The 16,567-nt window shown below is 37.4% G+C and overlaps 1 protein-coding gene across 1 annotated transcript; it reads right to left on the bottom strand.

Moving 5' to 3' along the window:
- Window positions 1–254: 254 nt before the first annotated feature.
- LOC133878290 (scarecrow-like protein 14) lies at window positions 255–3,009 on the bottom strand. Its single transcript, XM_062316824.1, has one exon. The coding sequence runs from the start codon at window positions 2,699–2,701 to the stop codon at window positions 380–382; it is 2,322 nt and encodes a 773-aa protein (XP_062172808.1). The 5' UTR covers window positions 2,702–3,009; the 3' UTR covers window positions 255–379.
- Window positions 3,010–16,567: the final 13,558 nt, after the last annotated feature.

The raw sequence follows: 16,567 nt of genomic DNA, 5'->3' as shown, positions 1-16,567 counted from the left end.
CCCATTTCAGCCAATCCTTCTTTCGAAAGACCCAAATTCTTCGAAGAAACTCAACCACCACAAAATTTTGCCCATACCGGCCATGATAAAACCCACAACCAAAAATCAACTTCAATCTCCCAAAATCATTCCCGATACTAATCCAAACCATACACCAAAATTTAGTTAAAACATTAAACAACTAATAATGAAGAATCAAAAATCATTTTGGGGAGAGGAATATCAAACATATTTCACTTCAAAAGGCTTTGCAGTTTGTTCCAAGTCTTTTATCCAATCCATAGTTCTACCACCATTTATAAAAACACCAGTTGAAAGTTCAAGATGATAAGCAAACACAATAGAGAAAAACATTGAAAATTAAACAAGGACAACAGTTTCAGTTTCCACAAACATCCAAATTCGGCACCCAACAAGAGCAAGCAAAGAGAATACGGCCCTTCCATCCCAGAAGCATCCAATGGTTGTCTTCATCAAGTACAAAATTCTCGTGGTACCATTCCTTCAACTTAGACCTGAAAAAGGTCATCATCCCTTGGTCCAATGGGAGCTGCCTGAAACCAGCCCTTATAGTCCGGAGCTGCCACTGCTTGTAAGTCTCAGGCCTCTCAAACCTCTCCAAGCCCTCACATGCTACAACATTCATAACATGCCTCCCATAGATCTCTCTCTCAAACATCAACCTCTCTTGGCTCTCACGGGGTAAAGTAACATCAAATATGTCATACAATGCAGAGAAGTGGAAGAGCGCTTCTCGGAACCGTGTGACAAAGAATGGTCCATTATAGATTCCATTAATAATAGAATGGACAAAAATGTTAGGATTTATCCTCTTGATTAAATTCAAAACCGCATTCCGTGGACAGGTCTCTTCAACTGTCTCATCAAGTAGGTTCTTAAACCAGTATGTACAGTTCACAGCAATCGACTCATTCCTATCAATCTTGAGGTCTTCAATTTGGATGGTCTCCCAGTTTTGCGATGCTAGAGCATGATACTCAAAAGGAACATTAAACCGCTCACAATACTTAGCCAATCGATGACCAGTCTCCTCAATACGCTCTGTTGGACGGAATCCAGGTTGGGGAAACTCTATCCCTGTAATACGTAGCTTGGGAGGTCCTCCAGCTCTTTTTGAGAGGTTATAGATCAGAAGTGGCCATTGGAAACCATATTTGATACCAAAGTCTATAATATGAAGACTTATTGCTTTCTCCGCTACTTTATTAATCATTTTGGTAGTAAAGAATAGTGAGGCCCTCCTGAAAGGGGAGGCTGAAATATGAACTTTGTGAGTTTTCAACATTTCAGTAGCTGAGATCCTTTTGGACATTAAGGAAGTTCCAGTGCCAGTGCCAGCCAAGCGTGCCTCGAGGCCATTAGCAAAGAAATGGGCCAACCTCTGGGACCCTTCACCATAAGGAGAAGAGTGCTGCCTAATCTGATTCAGTAACTCATTCGCAGTTCTATTGTCACCTGCTGAGACAGCTTGTGCACATAGAATCAAAAGTGTCGTCAAGTCAACCGTTTCCTTCTTTTGTCCCTGTTTCATAGCACGACTCTTCCCACCATTACCTCCTTGCGGCTGCCCATTTGGCTGTGAGGCCTTGCTTGCTTTTTTCTGTACCGGTTCATTGTCATTGTTACCGCATAGCAGAGAAAGTGCTTCGGTGGAAAGCAACACCTTATCAAACATTTCTGTTAATTCACTCTCTTCCACATAAACCGCAGACTGCTTATTACTCCTCCCTTCTTCTACATCTACAGCTTCATCTTCCCTCTCATGATTCTTCCTTCCCCTCAACCCATCCGGTGAAATCTCTCTCTCACCCTTCTCCCCCTTGAGTTCCACCTTTTGATCCTCTCCCTTCCACTCTGGTGATACCATGCTAGTCCCCAAATCAATAACTAACTGATTGCCCCTAGGAAGGAACTTACTAGCTTCCTCTAACCCTCTCCTATATAGCAACACAGATTCACTATTAGTAAAAATGTTCTGAGCCGAGAGCTCCATACCATCACCGATGTTAGTCACGCCGTTCGACTGATTGGCTAAAAACTGTGATCCATTGGCGGGCTGCAAATTGGGCTGGAAAACATCACTGACCCACTGTAGATCAGTGCTATTTCTAGTGCTAGAAATCCTACTAACACCATAATCACCACCACTGCTTGCAGAAAAAACATCATCAGGGCTCCCCAAGTTGAGATTGATATAGGTTGGTTCTTCTTGGTGTAGAGTGGAGGAAGGAGGGTATTTCTGACCGAGAGCATCATAGAAGGATTTCTCGGTGACTTGGAGACCCAAAGGGTCGTAAAACAGGCAGGGCTTGTCCTCTATGTTCTCTTCCATAAGTATCTGGCTTATGTACTTGAGAACCGTTTCTGAGAACTCGCTGTCGTCCGAGGACGAGTCTCCCCCCGGCCTCGTACCCACAGACGGTGTGCTCATGCTATTGCCAGCGGACGGAGCATATGGCTCTGCTGCTGGGGCCACAGTTATGGGCGGAGCGAAATCAGTGTGACCCAGGTCAGGTGAAAGCAATGAGCTTTCAAGGAAGGTAAGGTCCGGGGAGGGCAAATTGAATTCGTAGTCATTTAAAAGATCTGGGTATTGATTGGAATTGGGTGAAATGGCATGGTCATCATCGAGCAAGACATCGTTATTGAAATCAGGCAACCCAGAAAAAGTAGGATTCATAACTATTTAAAGTATCAAACCACCAGATCAAAGAATAGGATACATATATCTATAACATGGTTGTGAACATGCTAATGTCAAAAGGAAAAGGAAAAGAAAAGGTTTAAAGTTGAAGAACCTCAGATATTTATCGGTTTCTCCGGGAGAAGCAAACAGGTTTAACTGAGAAGTGAGAACTCTCAGATGTGGAACAGAAATATGGAACTGAAACTGATGAGATTGCTGATAGGGGCAGTCGGCTCTGTCCGAGTCTCCGACGGAATTCCGCGACGGCATACATATATAAAACATAACAACATTCATCTGGAGTAGTTTGCAGTACTTAAATCCTAAAGTTGCTGAAATCCCGATTATTATAATTAAATAAAATAATAAGTATTAAAATATTATTAAGAATCATCGAGACTTGAGAGCGTTGGTCCGAATAAGGAAGAACGCTGGGGGTGGAGACTTAAGAGTGAAGACTAGGGCTGAGCATGGGGCGGGGGGGGTGGGGGCGGGGATGCCCATTTTTGGGCACTGCCCCGCACCCCTGCGGGTTGCCAAAATCGCACCCGCAAACCGCACAAAATGGGGAGAGCCCGTGCGGTGCGGGGTGATGCGGGGCGGGGGGTGTGGGTATATGCGGGTTTAATACCTAGATCTAGAAAAATGATAAACCAAACCAAAGCTAGATTTTCTCAGAAACCAAACAAGAAAATCAAATCTAAACAATACCGAATTCAAACAAAATCAGATTCAAACAGGAAAATCACAAACAAATCACAACAACCAGACTCAAACAAATCACGAAAAATGGATGAGAGGCCACTGACCTCAGGATCGGCGACTCGGCGAAGTCTCTTGAAGCGAACGTCGACGATCTTCCCACCGTTCCCGGTCTCCTCGCCAACCCTGACGTTCCCACCGTTCATGACGTTCCCACAGAACTGGTGACTCGGCAAGGCCTATCGACTTCCATATTTCCATTGGAGCAGACACAGCACGATGGAAATCGTGAAGAAGAAGAAGAAGAAGAGGGGAAGGGTGCGGCGCTAAGGATTAGGAAGAAAAGAAAAGAAAAAATGGGAAAGGGGGGGTGGGGCGCGGCTCTGCTAGGGTTAGTAGGGTATTTTTATTTATTTATTTATTTTTTTAACTGTGCGGGGCGGGGCGGGTCCCTGGGGTTTTTTAAAACCCCAACCCACAACCCGCCTCGCACGGGTATATCAATTTTTGACCCGCACCCGCAAAAAATCACCTAAAACCCGAGATTTTATGGGCGGGGATGCGGGTTGAGGCAGGGGATGCGGGTATTTGATCAGCCCTAGTGAAGACTGAGAGGCGTTGGGTGATGTGCCTTCTCACGTTTTTGGTCAACAATTGGCCGGTTGCTATCCATCTGAATGTGATTTCTCAAAAAATAATAATTGAATTGGAATAAATTTTTAAAATTTAATATATTAAATTAATTAATTATTTAAAATACATATAAAAATTACACATATAGGCGTTAGTGATACATTTTTAAGTCTAAAAAGTAACGAGTTAGAGCACTCACATTAGATCGTGTATATTTCAATTTAAAATAGCTATTCAAAACTCACTTTATCTAGTTTAGCTAATGAATTTTAAAAGGCACACTTCATCCGATTATCTATTCTTAACTCTATATTCTTATTTTACTTTTATTTTATTCTTTTTATCTCTTTTCTACTTTTTGTCATTTTACTTTTTTCACTTTTTTGTATGTAGAAATAATAAAATAATAGATAGATTGGTGAATAGTACAACTCCATATGTAGAGTTGTACTATTCACAAATCTACCAAAACTCTACTTTAGATTTGGGATAGATAATCCAATGAAGGGTGATTTTAGAAGTTTTGTTATGTATTCTAGCTAAAAGTGACTTTTAAATAATCCAATGGAGGGTGATAGTGAAGCATCTTCTTTATTTTTAAATATTAGTATTCATAAAGCAATGACCTTTCAAGGAAGGTAAGGCCCGGGGAGGGCAAATTGAATTCGTAGTCGTTTAAAAGATCTGGGTATTGATTGGAATTGGGCGAAATGGCATGGTCATCATCGAGCAAGACATCGTTATTGAAATCAAGCAACCCAGAAAAAGTAGGATTCATAACTATTTAACGTATCAAACCACCAGATCAAAGAATAGGATATGTATATATATCTATAACATAGTTGTGAACATGCTAATGTCAAAAGGAAAAGGAAAAGAAAAGGTTTAAAGTTCAAGAACCTCGGATATCTATTGGTTTCTTCGGGAGAAGCAAACAGGTTTAACTGAGAAGCGAGAACTCTCAGATGTGGAACAGAAATATTGAACTGAAACTGATGAGATTACTGATAGGGGCAGTCGGCTTTGTCCGGGTCTCTGACGGAATTCGGCGACGGCATATTACATATAAAACCGGTTATTATAAATAAATAAAATTGCCGAAATCCCGATTATTACAATTAAATAAAATATTAAGAATCATCGAGACTTGAGAGCGATGGTCCGAATAGTTTCAGGGGAAGTTAACTACGGGGGGACGTTCAGGAAGTTTGGAAGAAGGAAGAACGCTGGGGGTGGAGACTGAAGAGTGAAGACTGAGAGGCATTGGGTGATGTGCCTTCTCACGTGTCCGGGGGACTGGAAGTCTGGAAGTCTTAAATTTAATATATTAAATTAATTAATTATTTAAAATACGTATAAAAATCACACAGGTATAGGAGGCCCATGATGATTTCAATAAGGAATAATTGTACCGTTGGTTCCTGTGGTATGTCATAATTATTTTTCACTCCCTATGGTTTAAAAAGTATATGGGAAGTCCCTGTGATATGCAATAATTACGTTTTACTCTCTAGGTCGATTTTCCGTCTACCATTTTGACGGAATCTGTTAGCCTTACACGTCAGCGCCACGTGTCGCCAATAAGATGGCGACACGTGTCCATCTTCATAAAAAATATAAATTTATTAATAAATTTATTTATTTTAAAAAAAAAAAAAAAAAAAAACTGGCAGGCAAGGGGTGGCTGGGCCACCCCCAGAGGCCGCCGAGGGTGGCGCGCGGCCACCCCCAGGCCATTGGGGGTGGCCTTCGCGCCACCCCTAGATCTACTAGGGGTGGCCATCAGGCCACCCCTAGCCACTGGGGGTGACCGTGCGCCACCCCCAGAGGTCACCTGGGGTGGCGCGCGGCCACCCCCTTGCCACCTTTTTCCTTTTTTTTTTTTTGTTTTTTTTTTTTTTGAATTTTCATTTTTCAAAAAAATAAGTATTTTTATTTATTTTTTAATAAATTGATATTATTTTATTAAGATGGACATGTCAGCGCCACGTGTTGCCAACTTATTGGCAACACGTGGCGCTGACGTGGCATTTAACGGAATCTGTTAAAATTTTTAACGGAATTTGACTGTAGGGATCGATTTGTAATTATTGCATATCACAGGAACCTCCCATGCAGTTTTTAAACTATAGGGAGTGAAAAATAATTATAACATACCAAAAGAACCAATGATACAATTATCTCTTCCAATAATGGCCTCATCTAAAAATATGGTCCTAGAATTACTCATTCCATAAATGGCTGTCTTTCTCACGTGTCCCAAGGGAACATGAGCTACCCTATCTGAATCGTTCTTGATAAAGAACACCTGTAGGAACAGATTGAGAATCACAGCATTTTGCGTCAAACCATGTGACGCTGCCGTTTGACTTAGGAGTCATGGGTTGGTATTCACTATTCAGACTTGTAATGTATTTTTTTTTTTTTAAATGTTAATTAAATAATATTTATTTTAATATTAATATTATATTTTTATTTAAAAATTATTATTTTTGCCTTTTGAAATGAAAAATGATGTATTAAGTTTTTCCAATATTATATTTTAGTGACTAATGCAAGTCATTAATTGAGTTTTTGGTAATTAACTTTTTTTTCTTTTTCTTTTTTGTCACTATTAGCTATGGAATGATTTTAATGCCTTAAATAGTGAGTTGTTAGAAAATAATGAAAGTTTAGAAGAAGATAATAATTCAAATTTGAATAAGATTTGAATAGGGAAATAAAGAAAAAACAATGGAAACTTATAAAGATAGGAGTTTTTTTTTTTTTTTTTTTTGAAATATTGGAAATTTTCATAAATCAAGCAAAACAATTACTGCTCAGCAGTGATTACATTTTGAATACTTGAAGGACATTCCTCGAACCATTCCTTGGCTAGCAGTTGTGAGATAGCTGTTTTAGCTAAAATGTGAGCCGCTTGGTTTGCCTTCCTAAGGCCATTTCCAGCAGTTAGAGTTAAAATAGCTATTCAAAAAGTATCAATCTCTACTTTAACTACTGTTTTTCCAATATTCTCTCCAACAGATTTACTATTCAACTCTTTACTTACATTTAAATATTATTTCTTATTCTTTTTTTATTATATTTTTTTTTATTCTTTTATTCTCCTCATTTTTCCTTCCCGATCTTTCTTTCTTGTTCTTCCTTTCTCTTTTCGTCTGAAACACTGAGAGAGAGATCGAGGGATTTAGAGAGAGCTGGAGATGGAGAGACCCGAGAGAGAACCGCTGAACTCGACGAACCCAGACGAAACCCATCAACCCGGTCCTCCATGAGTCGAGCTCCGGTGGCCTGAGACGAGTTCCGGTTGAGCTAGGCGCAGATCCGGCAGAGTCAGAGGTGATTTCCGGTGATTATGAGCGATTTCCGAGAGACAACCGCTGAACTCGACGAACCCAGACGAAACCCATCAACCCGATCCTTCATGAGTCGAGTTTCGGTGGCCTGAGACGAGTTCCGGTTGAGCTAGGCGCGGATCCGGCCGAGTCAGAGGTGATTTCCGGCGACTGGTAAAATAGGTTGATGATTTTGGTTGATGATTTTTAGTTGAACCCATCTGATTTTGAAGCTTGAATGTCTCCCCTGTTTCGGTTATATGTATCACGGCTAAAGCTATATTTATGGTTGATTTTGATGATTTTGGTTGGTTGTTCATGGTTGATTTTGGTTGGTTTGTTCATGATTTTTTGTTGGATCTTCATGGTCGATTTTGGTTGGTTGTTCCTGATTTTGTTGGTTGTTCATGGCCGGCAGAGAGGAACGAAGAGGGGGAGAGAAAAAAATATTAATAAAAAAAGTGTAAACAGATGAATAGTGAATAGCCAGTGTTGGCTATTCACTGTTCACTGTTAAGGAAAAAAGCTTAAAGAAGCTATTCTGCTGGATTGAAAAAAATAGCAAAAAAAGTCAAATTTAACAATTCTGGTTAAAATAGCACCTCTGTTGGAGATGCCCTAAGAGCATGCTGAATAACGACTGGGTTCATGCATCCAAGGCCCTGTTTAGCCTCATCAATCAGGTTCCCATAACTGGTCAAACATGAATCAGTTCTCTTTAAGGCTACAACTACCATAAATGAGTCCCCCTCCAAAATCACATCTGCAAGGTTCAATTGACATCTCAGCAATACCGCATTCCATGCACCCAGCGCCTCCCCTGTAGCAGGATCAACAATGCGTGGATAAACCTTTGCTTTTGCTGCTAACACTCGACCAACTCCATCTCTGATTACCACCCCCACCCCCATCCTTCCTTTTGACACATCAAATGATGCTTCCCAGTTGATCTTAGCCTATCCTCCAACCGGTTTCCTCCAAAAATTACACCCCTGTCGACCAGTTGAGGACTGAGCTATAGGAAAGGATATAGCCATGAGAAAGTCCTCCACAGACTTGCGAGCTAGACATGCCACATTAGAAGGGGGATCAAAACAGTCCTAGAAGATGAATTTGTTGCATCTCAACCAAATTGCCCTGGTCACCATCAAGGCCTCCAGGAGGTCTGCTCCATTCAGCTTATTCCAGAAAAACTGCATTAGATCAATCCCCTCCATTTCTCCAATAGCAAGTTTTTGAATCTTCCTGCTACACTCTTGCCAAACAGCCATTGCAGAAGAACATCCCCACAAAATGTGATAGCTAGTCTCGGGTTCCAGAAGACAAAACGGGCATTGAGGATCAATGGTTATCTTCTTCTTTACCAAATTGTCTTTTGTTGGAAGCAAATTATTTCCAAGCCTCCACCAGAAATTTTTCACCTTTGCCGGTGCCCGCATCTGCCAGAGGCATTTCCACACTTCACTTTCCATCCATGGCCTAGAGCTTTCACCTCTTAATTGCATCTTCCTTTGCTGCTCCATATGGTATGCACTTTTCACCGAAAAAATACCGGTTTGGGTGTCTATCCAAATGAGAGCGTCGTTAGCACGACACGAGCTAAGAGCCACACTGCGTATCCTTACTACCTCCTCCGGAGTGAAAATATTGTGGAGTAATTGGAGATTCCACCACCCTGTGATTGGATCAATATGATCACACACTCGAGCACTACTGTCCAACCCCATGGTAGGGAGAAAAGAATAGAGAGGAAGAAGGGGGAGGAAGCCATTTATCTCCCCAAATTTGTATCTTCTCTCCATTCCCCACCCTCCATCTCAACCCCGCCTCCAAAACACCTCTAGCATTGAAGATACTTCTCCACGCAAAAGAAGGCCTAGATCCCAATTTTGCTTGGAGGAACTCACCATTTGGATAGTACTTCTCCTTAAAAATCCAAGCCACTAGCGATTATGATACTTCACAAGCCTCCAACCTTGTTTAGCAAGTAAAGCCCCATTAAAAGCTTCCAAATCCCTAAAATCCATACCTCCATGGAGCTTTGATCTGCCCAGTCTCCCCCAACTCATCCAAAAAATATGTTTAGCCTCATCCGTGTGGCCCCACCAAAACCGTCTTATCATAGAATTAAGACTAGAGCACAATTTCTTTGGCAACCGAAAAACGCTCATACTATACATATGGATAGCTGGACTACTGCTTTTATCAAGATTTCCCTTCCTACTTGTGAAAGGAATTTCTTCTTCCATCCATCCAATTTTTTCTGAACCCTGCTCTGTATACCTGCAAAAGTAGTAGTCTTTGAGTGCCCGACTAAAGCAGGGAGCCCTAGATATTTCTCATAGCAAGAGGTGGAAGAAATCCCAGCTGGAGAGCAAATAAAATCTTTGAATTCCATCCTAGTATTTTTGCTGAAAAAAATAGAAGTTTTATCAGCGTTCAACTTCTGGCCGGATGCTTACTCATAGGATTGAAGAAGTTGGGTGAGATTTAACCATTCCGAGAAAGTAGCTCTGCAAAAGAGAAGACTATCATCCGCAAACAGGAGGTGACTCAGCCGTGTTCCCCCAAAAGCTATAGGGACCCCGTAAGTCTTCCATCCAACTCAGCCTTAGTCAACAAAGAGCTTAAACCTTCTGCCACTAAAAGGAATAGATAAGGTGATAATGGATCCCCTTGTCTAAGCCCTCTTGTCGGTAGAATCTTCCCGTAAGGAGCACCATTAATCAGAACCAAGTAGGAGACGCTGCGAACACAGGTCATAATGAGTCTAATCCATTGTTCCACAAAACCCATCCTCCGCATCATTGCTTCAAGGTAGGACCACTCAACTCGGTCGTATGCTTTACTCATATCTAGTTTTATAGCCATGAAGCCTTTCTTCCCCTTCATCCTTGTATCCATAGAGTGTAAAGCCTCATATGCTACTAATACATTGTCCGTAATAAGACGTCCTGGCACAAAAGCACTTTGGTTAATAGAATTGAATTGAATAAAATATTTTAAAATTTTTCCATTTTCTTAGCATTTATTGTTCTTTGTTTTATTTTGAACGTTTGAGTACTTGTGTAGCATAATTTATATCTTTTTAACATTTTGAATAAATTATATATTATTAGCATTGAATGTTAAAGCGATCCATGACTTTTGCAAATGATATAATTGGCAGTTGAGATCATAATTTATTGTTGTCATTTAAATTCTGATTGAAATTTTTGTTGTTCAATGCTCATCACAAGGCCCAAAAAACTCTACTCACAACATATTGATTATTATTATTATTTTCATTCTCTCCATTATTTCTAATAATAGAACATTTAAAGTTGAAAAATGGGTTTTATTTAAGAATGTCTTTAATATTATGGTCAAATAACTTATTGGTAAATGAGTTTTCAGTTTTTTTAAACTCAGTTCCGGAGTTTTCATTTGTTTCATAGGTGGTACCTGAGTTTAGGGGTAAAATCACTTTGGTACTTCTGTTACATTTTTCATCCAAATATTAACGGTTTGCCACGTGTCAACCTCAGGCACTATATATATCTTTAAAAATTAATTAAAAATAATAAAATTGAAAAAAAAAAAAGAAAAAAAAAAAAAGAGAAAGAAAGAGAGAGGTGGCCGGCCACCCCCATTTTGGCCAAGGGGGTGGGTTGGCCAGTCTGGGATGGCCGAAAAAAAAAAAATGGGGTTTTGGCCCTTGGGGATGGTTCGACCGCCCTGTGGCCCTTGGGGGTGGTTCGACCGCCCCCTAAGGTCCAAAACCCAACAAACAATTTTTTTTTTTTTTTTTTTTTGGACAGGAGCCTCCCCTCTTCTTTTTTTCTTTTTTCATTTTTTTAAAATTGTATTATTTTTATATAATTTTTAAATATTTTTTTTATTATTTTTTTTATATAGTGCCACATGTCAAGCTCAGCGGCTGACACGTGGTAGACCGTAAATATTTGGACGAAAAATGTAACGGAAGTATCAAAGTGGTTTTTACTCGTAAATATTGGGGCGGAATTTGGAAGATACATAGGGTTTCTATCAATTACATTGGAAGGTGATGCTAAGGAGGTTGTGTTGGCGTTGGGCAGAGGTGACGGGGGTATGGGTAAATTTGGAAGTCTTATTCTGGATGCTAAAGATGTCCTGAAGGGTTCTCGTTCGTGGGATGTGAGTCACGTATGGAGAGTGGGGAACGGAGCTGCCCATCATCTTGCAAAACTTGCTATTTCTAAGCAGTTAAACAAGGTCGATATTGACTCTTATCCCAATTGTCTCTCGAGAATTGTATATGCTAAGCAACTTAGTTCAGATAATCAATAACATTCTGATTTCCCCTCTAAAAAAAGAATAAAAAAAATAGAAGAAAAAGAAGAAGAAAGAAAGAAAGACAGAAAGAAAGCCATCGGTTTCTCAAGATAGCTTGGCAGCCAAGCAAGTGTGGAGGAAGGGGTTGAAATAGGTCAAATGCTCCCCTCACCTCCAAAAAATTATTCTTATATTTCGTAGAGTTCTTTCAGATGCCCTAGTTGTTTACCCTAATCACTTATTAGGGGCCAATCTTCTTCAAAAGGATTGGAATTCACAACTCTCCGCACCATAATTTTCTTTCTATTAAGTGTTTGAAGTGTTATGGTAATTAGGTTTGTGAAGTTTGAAGATGATGCAAGTCTTTTATTGCTTTCCAAAATGCACCGTTTAACTAATGTTGCTCAACTCTAAAATCCTGAAACTGCGTCGACTGCACTAAAAAAAAGAAAAGATACTGCATCGACTTTAAACCTTTTTTTGTTTCAAATCTACACCGACTTTAAATCAAGTATAACTAAAATTTGCAAAACTGTATTTGTAATTAAATTTTTACATTGATTAAGCTTTTATATTTAGATTGTTCTTTTAAATTAATTGTTTTTTATATTTAGATTGTTGTATATATATATATAATTTTTCTTACATGTTTTAATTGTATGGAATATATACTTGTAGTTGTTACTTGAGATTATGGAAAACATATCAATTAAGACCAAACACTGGAAAACAAGAAGGGAGTCATTTTTGTTATCGAAGGTTTTAAAAATTGGAAAAAGAAAGAGAATTTACAGTCATGTGGGGCCAAATCAACGAAAGAAGTTGATCAACAACGGCTCAAAAACGGTAGATTCTAATGAAATGCTACAAAGAAAAGAAGGACAATAAAGTAAGTCACAGAGGTAAAAAGATGGAAATGACCTAAAGGGTACACTTTTAAAAGACATTCGAAAAGATATGCAACCGCCAACTCAAAATTTAAAGAAGTGGGCGTGTAAGAATCTTAAAAAGCTGCAACAAATCATTGGATGACAATCCCCACGTCGGTGCATTTCAAAGGAGTAACAAAAAAAAAAATTCGAGGGTCAGCACTGATCCTAGTGCTCATTAAACACAAAAATTAGTGTTATCAAACTAGCCAAGTTGGACAAGAGAATTGGGGGGTAACTGTTGAGAATTAGGCAACTTGGCTCACATAGCTTATACAGCCCTCGTGAGACTCTACACTTCTATATATCCGGTAATGCCTAATGTTAAATGTTTCTTTTAATAAACAAAGATATTCTTAGAAATAAAAAAAATAAAAATAAAATAAAAAAAACCTTTGGACTTTCATCTATTTGAATTTATCCTTTTAAGTTTATAATTTTGAGAACTAAGTCCTTAAGTTTTACTTAAATTTTAAATTTGTCCCTTTGTCACGGTTAGCTATCTCTCATATGTGTCTCATTTAACACATCAATGCATATATCAGGTTCATCAGCACTCAATATCAATGCCGTTCAACTAATTTATCGTTGGTTTCGAAAACTGCTATTTAGCATATTTTTGTTCTTCTTTCATATATTTAAAAAAAAATAAAAAAAATTAGCCATTAAATTAGTATTTAGTTTTTTTATATTATTTTATAAATGTTAATTCAATAACTAATTTTTTAAAAATAAAAATAAAAAAAATTATATAGAAGAAAGACATGAGTATGCTGTTTTGACTTTGACTATGCTGTTTTGACTTTCTCTCCAGCTAAACCGTAGGCATAGGATACTTCAGAAAATAAAGAAAAACGAGAATGTTACTTCAGATTGGGTTGGTGCAAAAAAGAAAAAGAAGATAGGGTTGGGGTTCTTGTTGCTTTGGGCCTCCACCATTGACGGAGGAGAAAGTGATCTATTATGATAGCTGGTCAGGTTGGAGAAGCAACTTAGCTGAACAAAATGGCTAATGAGAGAAAGAGAGCGGGGTGTGTCTGGGTGTCTTATATGACTTAAGTGCAATTTTAACCATTTATATATAAATTAATTTTCAAGAGTGATTTATATATGAAATTATCACAACACTATATGGCGAACCAAAAAAAAAAAAAAAGCACACTTTGATCATCAATATCCCAATCTTATAATCAAATTATGCATGTTTTGCTTCCAATATTTGAAACTTCAGAAAAAAGGTGCCCAACAATTGGCTAATTACTCTTAATTGCTATCCTTCTAATTATTCAAAATTTGTGAGAACAAATTAATTCAGCAGCCAAAATGTGTTAAATGACAAATCATTAACTTTGACAGTAAAGTGATTCAGATACCTATTTTGAAACCTAGGCAAAATCTAAAGATCTTATTCTTAAAATTAGAAATCGAAAGACTAAATTCAAAAGAAAACTTAGGGAGTGAATATAATTTTTCTCAAAAGAAAAAAAAAATTGTGACAAATTTTTCTTAATGTAAATTGAACTTGAATAATTTTTTTTTTTTTTTTTTTAATTTTAGCCTATTAAATTGACATTTATGTTTATCACATTTTTTTTTATTATATACATTTTTAATAAGAAAGATTGCATCATTGGTTTCTGTGGTTGACCTAAATTACAAATTGCTCCATTTAATATCAAAATTAATTCAAAGATCCTTATAGTTGGCCTAATTTACAAATCGTTTCTTTGAGTTAAATTTCGTTAAAAAATTTGACAGATTCCGTTAAACGCCACGTCAGCGTCAATAAGATGGGGACACGTGTCAATCTTAATAAAAAATATTAAATTTATAAAACTTAAAAAAAAAAAATTAAAAAAAAAAAAAGTTGAAAAGAGAAGAGATGGCTGCCAAGGGTGACACACCAACCCCAGGTGGCCGGAGGTGGCGTGGCCATCGTTAGGGTTTGGGGGTGGCTGTGCTGTCATCCCAGAGGCTAGGGGTGGCGAGCGGACACCCCCATTTGTTGTGGGTAGTTGCCCAATTGGCAGTCATCCCTTTTCTCTTTTCATTTTTTTTAAATAATTTTTTAAGTTTTACATTTTTTTTTATTAAGGTTTACATGTATAACCATTTTATTAGCGCTGATGTGTAGCTTAATAGAATGTATTAAAATTTGTAATAAAATTTGGCTCGAAAAAGCGAATTATAAATTAAACTAATTATAAAAATTTTTAAATTAATTTTAATATCACATCAAACACAAATACCAATAGTGCACATACTTTTGACAAAGTATGACAATCTGACGTGTCCTTGTGAACATGAGCTACTGTATCTGAATCGTTCTCAATATCAAGGACCACATTATACACTCTTAAAGTTGTCGGCTCACGGGAGTGAATCTAGGCCGGTCAATGACACGAGCATTTGACTACGTGGTGGGTCCACAATCCCCACGAACATCATGGACAAACGCAGAACGCTTGTAGGGACACAGATTATTGAGATAGTGACAGCATTTTGATTTGATGCTTCGACAATCAACATGGTCAAACTACTATATATATCTGACGCCGCCGGTGACCTTGGAAGCCACCGGTTCCTCGTGAATCGTGATAGCTTGGGAGCCAGGCCTTTCTTTTGTCCCTGTTACGTCAATCTTGAGGAGAAAGTTTCAAGATTAGTTAGCTTTTAATTCGGTTTTATTATGAATTAGTTGGCTTTGCTATAATAAATTTAATCAAATCAAACGACTGCCTTGGATTATAACATGCATTTATTTTTTATTATTATTATTATTTTTTTTTTTGAGATAATTGTACCTTTAATCTTTAAAATTAACTTAAATTACAAATTATTTTTTGTGGTTCAAACAGTTCATAGAAGATTTTGGTAATAATTATAATTACAAATCAATCTTTAAAAAATATTTTCATCCATCAAATTAACAGATTTCGTTAATCAGGCAAGTCATACCAAAGATAAATAGCTAAAAAAAAAAAAAAAAACGTATTAAACAAATGCATCATTACATATATTCTTCAATAACCTAAGATATTCATAAAATTAACAAATAATTATAATTATAATAAGAGAAATGATCCATACACTCATTTCTCACAACAGCCCCACAACAATCTGACGTGACTGATAATATTTTATTATTTTTTTACAAAAAGAAATGAAAACAAAACAAAATAATAATAAAATATTACCAACCACGTCAACTTGTTGTGGAACTGTTGTGAGAAATGAGTGTAAGGATCATTTCTCATGCTAATATGGCCTCTAGTGCTAATTTGCTAAAGTGAATGTGATGCCTTTATATTATTATCATTAATTCATTTATGTTTTCTATAGATTTCTTTTACGAAATCAACGGCGGGGAAGCGATTGGATTGCATGCTTCTGATTGGACCGTCTTACATTGACTTATCTTGCAGTGATTCGTCAAGGGAGGCCTAAAAGTAATTAACGCACGTGGGGAAGGGAACTAAACTAATCCACCATTTGTTTATGTTCAACTTTAACATCAAGTTATTACGCTTAGTTAATTTTTTTTTTAAAAAAAAAAAAGGGGGAAATTTTATCTTATTCTCTTGAATTTTTATTATTTTTGTAATCTTATTCTTTTCGTTAGGTTTTGAAAATTAAATAAAATGGTCGATTGGTAAAATGACCCTTATACCCTTATATACTTTATAAAATTATTCTTAAATTATAATTAAAAGTTTTTTTAAGTGAAAAGTAAAATAAAAGAGTATTTTAGTAATTTTCTGTTAAATCTTAACGGATTGATGAGAATACAAAAAATTTTCAATGAAAGTTGGATACACTAAATAAAAATTTTTAAAATTTAAAAAGAAGATTACAAAGTCGATGAACGATTACCAATAGTTACTTTCATCTTTTCTCCCCACTAGTAGTAATACATTGAACACTACCAATTGCTCAAAAGTTGCTTTAAAATGGGTGCATATTTG

The sequence above is a fragment of the Alnus glutinosa genome, chromosome 9, assembly GCF_958979055.1.
Source record: "Alnus glutinosa chromosome 9, dhAlnGlut1.1, whole genome shotgun sequence".
Taxonomy (NCBI): domain Eukaryota; kingdom Viridiplantae; phylum Streptophyta; class Magnoliopsida; order Fagales; family Betulaceae; genus Alnus; species Alnus glutinosa.
This window is presented reverse-complemented; position numbering and strand designations above follow the sequence as displayed.

Bases quoted from the DNA above. Each gene is read 5' to 3' on its own strand.
- LOC133878290 (XM_062316824.1), bottom strand. From the start codon at position 2,701: ATGAATCCTACTTTTTCTGGGTTGCCTGATTTCAATAACGATGTCTTG.